Source organism: Onychostoma macrolepis, chromosome 07 (genome assembly GCF_012432095.1).
Source record: "Onychostoma macrolepis isolate SWU-2019 chromosome 07, ASM1243209v1, whole genome shotgun sequence".
Classification (NCBI taxonomy): domain Eukaryota; kingdom Metazoa; phylum Chordata; class Actinopteri; order Cypriniformes; family Cyprinidae; genus Onychostoma; species Onychostoma macrolepis.
The window spans coordinates 4,167,558-4,176,383 of record NC_081161.1 but is presented as its reverse complement, the minus strand read 5'-3'; the positions used below and the strand labels follow the sequence as shown (position 1 = coordinate 4,176,383).

Here is an 8,826-nt window from a genome sequence, read left to right as displayed (position 1 = left end):
TGTATTCCTGCACCGTTTCTCACCTTTCAGCATCGTTGTTATCGTCTCCTCATCCACTGATGTATTGGCTGATTTCTCGTCTGCTGTGGGGGTGGAGGGTTGAGGAGTGGATGTGTTTGAGGATGGTGTGTCTGGGTTTGAGAGGATCAGTGTATCTGAGGTTTGATTTTGAGGGGTCGGGGAACCTGGGGATTGATTTTTGGGGATCTGAGCAGGTGGGGTTGAGGGACGTTCTGTACTTGGGGTTTGATTTTCGGGGGTCGGGGTAGCTCTAGTTTTATTTTGGGGGGTTGTATTAGCTGGGGTTGATGTTAGGGCTGGGATAACTGGGCTGGGTGTTGTGGGAACTGATCTGGTTGAAGGCGTTGTCGAACGACACGTGGGCAGAGGAGTTGTAGGTCCAACAATCACGTTTCCATCTGCGTCGGCCAGATATGACACCACACCAAAATCACCCATGCTTTCGATCACATTCAACTGGCAAGAGCAAGAGGCACAAGTTATGTGGACATACAAACGCAGTTCTCATATTAATCTTGATTTCTTCTTAATCTATATTTGGATGCTATACATAATTCATTATACCCTGAGAGTGTGAAATTTGGCAAGGTAGTGAGGTGACGTCAGATGATCTTGTATTCTTGTGTGTCTGACCAAAAGTACATGCATACAGAAAGTTGATCAAATCTACCCCTATTTCTGTGCGGTAATTTTTGTGAATATAATAGTGTTAGTTGCTAATGTTTTGCATGTTTACACTAGTAAACTTATGCCAACCAATTTTTTTTTCATGACTTGAATTTAGAGATGCACCAATAAACAAATCAAGGTGTGATTGTTTTTCATTATGGCATAAATGTATAATTTTATTATTTGGAATTAAATCCATCTGTTGTTTTTCAAGCTCATCAGCACAAAAACTATTTCTACAGTTTGTTAATGTACTAGAAGAGATTTTTGCTCTCCCGAGTAAAAATCAGTTTGCATAAAGCCAAAAAAGTCAATGCAAACAAAGAGATTGCTGGCTGCACACTGAATTAAATCCAGACTGGAGAAGGTCTACTACATTGTGCAGATGAATTGTTTTAGTTTTTAATTCACTTGCACTGTGCACGTTTTGCACGGTGTAGTTTATATAAATAATATATAAATAAAATATATTTTTGCTAGACCTTCTCCAGTCTGGATTTAATTCAGTGTGCATTCAGCAAACTGGTAACACTTTATTTTTCAGTGTCCTTGTTGCATGCATACATAATTACGTGCAACTAAGCCTAAACCAAACCCTAACCATATAGTAAGCACGTGTTAATTAATATTACTCTGTACTTAAATATAACTACACTGCAATAAGGACATCTTAAAATAAAGCATGTTTTATTGTACCAATACTGTATTAAAATGGTGCATATTTACCATTTGGATTATGAAAGACAGTATTTATGAACTGTTTTGTGAGAGTGTGCATGTTAAATCTGAAGTTGAGGGTAAAGTTAGTGACAGTGTTCAGGTTGGTCCAGACGACGGGACATCAGCAGTCTCAGATGCAGAACTCAGGAAGGAGGGATGTGCATGATGAGGAAAGTGTAGAGACGAAAACAAGTGACACACAGAGAGGGAGTCGAGAGAATATGTGCTCCATTTATTGGAAATAACAGAGGAAGTCATCATTATCTGTGAGGTCAAACAGGAGGTGAAGTCATAACTGCTGTCACAATAGGATCGTACATGCAGTGATTCATTAGAAATGTGAAACATTATAGAGAATCCCCAGAAAGCTCACAGCAGGGGCATGGATTCATTTGAACACCATTTAAAGATTACTTTACAGCATTGATTGTAATGGACTATTTGATGTTTATTTGTGAATCTAAGCCCCTGCTTTTCAGGACAGAGTAATGATAAACTATACAGAAATGGAGCGTCCATTTGTCCCTCAATTCAAAAGTGTCAATCTTTCATGCACTTCAGTGCACCTGTTTCTTCTCCGTAAAACTACACAAGCAAAACCACTCACAACACAACCTGGAGTCAAACTGCATTCATTCTCTAATCTGGGCTTTAAACTATTTTACTAACACCATGATGGAGAAAATGGTCAAGTAATGCAAGCTCTGAAACTAGATCTATACAGAAAAAGATTTGTTTCCAATTATAGCACTAATTTGACATTGTGGGTAGCGATGGATTAAAACTTGGACCAACTGTTTTCAATCTGCAACCAAGATATTACAGATCCACTGAGGATATGCAATACTGGTCAAAAGTTTGGAATAATTATAATTTTTTTTTTTTTTATGTTTTTCAAAATTCTCTCATGCTCATCAAAACTGCGTTTAAAAAAATCTGAATACAGTAAAATGATTTTATTAGAATGATTTCTAAAGGATCATGTGACACTGAAGACTGGAGTAATGCTGCTGAAAATTCAGCGTTGCATCACAAGAATAAATTACATTTTTAAAATGTATTTAAATAGAAAAGTGTTATTTTAAATAGTACAAATATTTAGCTTTTTTACTGTTTTTTTGATCAAATAAATGCAGCCTTGGTGAGCAGAAGATTCTTTTTTTCAAAAACATGAAAAAAAAAAATATTATAATTAATCCCAACTTTTGACCATAATGTAGCTTCAGATTGTCAATGGGGCATTACTGTCTATATCTAAATCTGGCAGAATCTTTCTGAATCTTTGATTATTATTATTATTTTTTTTTTTTGTCATTTAGTTTTGCATAATCATAATGTTTATTTTTTCTGTTTGGCTTGTTTTATTTTTTCTTTTTGGGTTCCTCGTCTGGGATGAAGACACTTACGGTGAAGTCGCCGCTCTCCGTACCGTACTTGTTCTTTACCAGGATGCTGTACTTGCCGGAGTCAGACGTATTGACGCTGGTGATGGTGAAACTGGCAAACTTGCCGGACTCAAACTTGAGAATGTAGTGATCGTTAGAAACCATCTCGCGCTCGTTCTTTAGCCAGGTGACCTCGGGTACGGGGTCGCCCCAGATATTGCAGGTCAGGTTCAGACACTATGAGAAAAGAGGGAAGAGACAGTTTTGTTATTTTTGTGTCGTTTTTGTCTTTTCAAGCCATACAGAGAAACATGTGCACTACCTTGCCCTCTTGGATGGTCACAACATCAGGCAGACCACCTGCCACACGCGCACGATCTGTAAAAAAACATAACAATTAGATGATTTCCAGTACACTCATAACATCTGCAGAAGATGCAAATACAGTGAAGGCTTCAGCATGTATTTCTTCCTTCATCTACTCACTTCTCTCTGCAATAGCTGCAGCCCTGAGGACAAAATTGAAGATGGGAAAAAAATCATATCATTAGTTATGATCATATCAACCGCTGAAGCTGAATAGTATCTGTCACACATCACAAATCATTTTTGGTACTTACTTGAGTCTTTGAAATTCAGCATATGCATCGTCAAATGCTGAAAATATAAAAGTTCAATTTAAATGCATGATTATCATAATCTGTTTCAAAGCCTCTTGGGCTACCTAATATAAATAGCATTTTAAGCATTTTTATTTGTTTTTCCTCATTTAAAAAATTATATTTTAAATGCATATATTTTTTATACATAAAAATGAATAGTACTTCTAAAATTCATGCACACTCCTATGAGTATAGCCTAAAATCTGTTTTTATTTACATGGAGCTGCGCTGCTCATTAAGGTCACATTATCAGACCAATATACTGGCTTCATCTCAGTAATCTATTATCAGACATTTCTACAATACAGAGAGCATCTTGGCAGTACGGTTTGACTTCAACCTGCTGTTTGCTGCACTTATTGTGAAAAATGTTACTGAAAAATAACCTTGTGAAAAAGAAGCGCTCTTTATCGTCATTTTAAAAAGAGCTAATTATGGAAATAATAATAATTTAAAAGAATATACTTATGTTTGAGCTGAATGTAACATTTTCAGAAACTTAACTGCATGTTAATGACATTTAAATGAAAATGTATTATAGTTCAAATTTTTATTAAATGCAATTATCTGAACTTTAGAGTGATTTTGACCCACTTAAGTAGGACTTCAGTACTTTATAATTACTTGTATTGTCTTTGAAAGTACTGCCGAATGTACAGATAAGCTTTTATGATAAACTAAAATATTCTCTGTCATTTCTATTGAAACTTGTATGTCATGCATTTAAATATATTTGTAATTACACATTACAAATGTAAACGTGCAATTTAACACATTTAAAATACATTTACTTTATATTAAATTTAATATCAAATAACACACTACAGTTACAATTATAATCAAGTACTTTATTTGTGCATTAGTATCGTAGTCACACATCAAAATAAGTGTACCTTAAAACATTACAACATATTAAAACGATTTACAATGCACTTCGAAGTAAAACTTTTGTAATAATTTCACATTTTTACAAAGTGCACTTTTTAAAAGTGTACTTAAATATGCAAAGAAACAGTAATGAAAGTGTCTGTGTTAAAAGTGCCCTTTTATTTCATTATTATTATTATATTATTTGCAAATATAGGTTACAAGTGCACATTCAGTACAGATAAGTGCACTTATTTTTCACAAGGGGAGAACCCATCACAACTAAAGTAAACTACAATGAGATTTTTGCCCGCTCTGGCCATGGACAGGGTTTTTAAATTTTGGTCCAAGTACTCTCATTTTTCAGAGGAGAATGGATCTGACTGTTGCAGATCGATGCTTAGTCGCAGTTGTAATATAATGAAGGCAGGTCACTAGGTTTGGAGCATGGTGTATGTGTGTTTCCTCACCTTGTCCAGCCAGTTCCACAGTTCTGCGCAAGCCTCCTTTCCCATCGAAGAACTCAATGGCGTATTTGCCTTTATCTTTCTCTGTGGGTTCAGAGATCTGCAGCCACAGCTGCTCTCCCACCACACCGCTCTTAATGCGCTCGGTGAATGCAATCGCAGCATCCCTTTAATAAAAACACACACTACAGTGAACTCAAGTTGTAGCTTTTCAAGTCTTGGCACTGAGAAAATAATAATGATGTTGGTTTGTGAAAGCCCATATGCTGATGTTGTACTTAACATGTATTTATATTGTATGTTGCTTATGTTGTATACATTCACTTATGTATAGCTGTATATTAAACGTCAAATATGCTTGTCGAATTTGCTCTCTGTAAGTTTCCTTAATGCTAGAAACAAGTCATGCATGCTTAAGTTTAAAAGAAACACTTCTTAAAGGGACAGTTGACCCAAAAATTCATTCATTTATTCACCCTCAGTCTGTTCCAAACCTGTACGAGTTTCTTTCTTCTACTGAACACAAAAGAAGATATTCTGAAGAATGCTGGTAATTAAACAGTTGATTATATATATATATACAGTCATGGCCAAAAATATCGGCACCCTTGGTAAATATGATCAAAGAAGGCTGTGAAAATTAATCTGCATTGTTAACCCTTTTGATCTTTTATTTAAAAAGTTCACAAAAATCTAACCTTTCATTGGATAATAAGATTTTAAAATGGGGGGAAATATCATTATGAAATAAATGTTTTTCTCTAATACATGTTGGACACAATTATTGGCACCCCTACAAATTCTTATGAGTAAAATATCTCTGAAGTATATTCACAATTTTCAGCACTCCAGTGTGATTATGAACATGAAATTATCCAGCCATGGCTTCCTGTTTCACAGAAATATAAATAGGTGGGAAAACAAAGCCCAAATTCCCTTAATCATCCATCACAATGAGAAAAACCAAATAATATATTTCTGATGTGCAGCAAAAGATAATTGAGCTTCACAAATTAGTGAAGTGGCTTTAAGAAAAGAGCTAGAGCAGTGAAAATTCCCATTTCCACCATCAGGGCAATAATTAAAAATTTCAATCAACATAAAATGTTAGGAAACTGCCTGGAAGAGGACGTGTGTCTATATCGTCCTAATGCACGGTGAGAAGGAGAGTTTGAGCGGCTAAAGACTCTCCAAGGACCACAGCTGGAGAATTGCAGAAAATAGTTGAGTCTCGGGGTCAGAAAACCTTTAAAAAAAATTGTCAAACAGCACCTACATCACCACATGTTGTTTGAGAGGGTTTCAAGAAAAATTATCCTCGCTCATCCAAAAACAAACTCCAGCATATTCAGTTATCAGACACGACTGGAACTTCAAATGGGACTGGCTTCTATGGTCAGATGAGTTTTTTAGCAGCAAACACTCAAGATGGGTTTGGTGAACACAGGGATAAAAAGTACCCCATGTGTACAATGAAATATACTGCTGTATTTTTGATGTTGTGGGCTTATATTTCTGCTGGAGGTCCTGGACATCTTGTTTAGACACACGGCATCATGGATTCTATCAAATACCAACAGATAAAAAATCAATAAGTGACTGACTTATCCATGTTTGGATCTTCCAACCGTACAATAATCCAAACACAAACCTCAAAATCAACACAAAAATGGGTCACTGAGCACAAAACCAAGCTTCTGCTGGCCATTCCAGTCCTCTGACCTGAACCCTGCAGAAGATGAGTGGGTGAACTGAAGAGAAGAAGCACCGTAATGGAGCTGGGAATCTAAAGGGTCTGGAGTGATTCTGGATGAAGGAATGGTCTCTGATCTCTTGTCAGGTGTTCTCTAACCTCATCAGGCATTATAGGAGAACATTTAGAGCTGTTAAACTGGCAAATGGAGGTTTCAAAAAGTATTGAATAAAAGGGTGCCGTTAATTGTGGCCAATGTGTATTAGAGAAAAACATTTATTTCATAATGATATTTCCCACCATTTTAAATTCTTATATATATTGTGTTTTTTTCCGTACTTTGGAAGTCAATGGCTACCGTCAACTGTTCAGTGTGTGCTCAACAGAAGAAGGAAACTCATACAGGTTTGGGACAACTTGAGGGTGAGTAAGTGTTCATTTTGGTGAACTATCCCTTTAAACACAGTCACATGTTCTTACTTGTGATGCCAGGTGACGTGCAGCTCGTCGTTGTAGTAGCTGACGAAGCTGTAAAGCCGGATTCCCTCCTCTGTGCTCTGGATCTTCAGAGGAGTGGAGGAGTTCGCTGGACAGAAAGAAAGTCAACATCGCTCACATGCTGCTAAAACTATACATTTAAATGTAAAGAGGTACTGTGAGTGTGAAGATTAATTTACAACTAATTTAGATTTGAAAATGATGTTGTAAATCTTACCAATAACACTGAAAACCTGGTTCATCAGGTCTTTGAATCCTGAAAAAGATCAATTAAAAGATCAGTTACGATGAGCAAAAAACAGACTGATAATATAAACTATAAATTTGGACATTTTTTTGTAGCGACTGTTGTAGGAAATCTGTGGAATGGATTTAAATATGATCAAATGTTTTACTGGAGCTGAGAGTACAAGTGTTAAGGGACAATTTATATGTAAAATATATAACATGGCATTAAAATTACAGCACAAATTAGTGCACATTAGTGTAAGGAATAGTATTTTTGAATCCCTTTTCTGCTATGTTACCTTGGTCTGTGAGGTTGAGGGTGGAGGTGTCTTTGCCTCTGTCATCCTTCAGAACTACTTCATATATACCAGCATCTTTTTTGGAGATCTGCCATTGACACAAACAAACACAAAATTCATTAAAACTATCACATGCCTACCAGTGTGTGTGGTCTCCACTACAGGAGCATATGTCAGAAAGCCAGGCTTCTCTGAGTTGCATGTCTTTAGCACAACATTTTCACAACAGGGACAAAAACAGGAAGAAAATGTAGAAAGAAAGATGAAAACTTGAAGGAACAGGAAGACAGAGGCACAAAACAACAACAATAAAACAAGTATGACAAACAAAGAGACCGAAATTGATGAAGATAAAGTAATTAATTCAAGTCCAAAAGACATAATGATATGTTTGTGATTTATATGTTAATATATATGGCAAAAAAGTAATTGTGTCAGTTTGCTGAATTCAAGACTGTTTATTGATACCCGATATATGTGACCCTGGAGCACAAAAGCAGTCTCAAGCAGCTCAGGTATATTTGTAGCAATAGCCAACAATGCATTGTGTGGGTCAAAATTATAGATTTTTCTTTTATGCCAAAAATCATTAGGACATTAAGTAAAGATCATGTTCCATGAAGATATTTTGTAAATGTCCTACCATAAATATATCAAAACTTAATTTTTGAATAGTAATATGCCTTGCTAAGAACTTCATTTGTACAACTTTAAAGGCGATTTTCTTAATATTTAGATTTTTTTTGCACCCTCAGATTCCAGATTTTCAAATAGTTGTATCTTGAACAAATATTGTCCGATCCTAACAAACCATACATCAATGGAAAACTTATTTATTCAGCTTTCGGGTAATGTATAAATCTCAATTTCCAAAAATTGACCCTTATGACTGGTTTTGTGGTCCATATTACATTGTAAAACATTAAACAGGTGTTTATGTCATTGTATTGTGTTATAATCTACTTGCTATAAAAAAATAAGACTAGAATAGAATAGTGACCGCATTATTAATTTTTTTCACAAATAAAACTTTTAACATTTAATAATAATGCACACTATGTATTTCAACAGGCTGCATACTTTCATTATCTATCCTTTTTTAACACATTTATTTAATTTTTCCACATTTATTTAATTAAAACAAAGCAATGATTTAACTAAAACCATGGAAAGAAGGAATAAAATGTGCTTGTAACTAGTGGGAACGTCTTTTTTTCACGTCATGTGCAGGGCTTTGTTCTTTTGATATTTTTAAGGTTTACTAAGGTCTGGGGACAGTTATACTTGTTAATTATTGCAGGATTTTCAGTGTTTGTA

General features: G+C 35.4%; 1 protein-coding gene across 8 annotated transcripts in view; it reads right to left on the bottom strand.

The window, feature by feature from the left end:
- myom1b (myomesin 1b) overlaps window positions 1–8,826 on the bottom strand; it is a 54,066-nt gene that overhangs the window by 1,875 nt on the left and 43,365 nt on the right. For 6 of the 8 annotated variants that reach the window (XM_058781229.1, XM_058781228.1, XM_058781230.1 and 3 more), the window contains 9 exons: window positions 7,510–7,597; window positions 7,200–7,238; window positions 6,965–7,070; window positions 4,795–4,958; window positions 3,416–3,452; window positions 3,282–3,304; window positions 3,118–3,173; window positions 2,817–3,032; window positions 24–477 (listed from right to left, as the gene is read on the bottom strand). In XM_058781229.1, coding sequence (XP_058637212.1) covers window positions 24–477; window positions 2,817–3,032; window positions 3,118–3,173; window positions 3,282–3,304; window positions 3,416–3,452; window positions 4,795–4,958; window positions 6,965–7,070; window positions 7,200–7,238; window positions 7,510–7,597 — 1,183 coding nt within the window. Of the gene's footprint in view, window positions 1–23; window positions 478–1,621; window positions 3,033–3,117; window positions 3,174–3,281; window positions 3,305–3,415; window positions 3,453–4,794; window positions 4,959–6,964; window positions 7,071–7,199; window positions 7,239–7,509; window positions 7,598–8,826 lie in introns of those variants that run through there. The other 2 variants (XM_058781234.1, XM_058781235.1) reach the window with 1 other exon arrangement.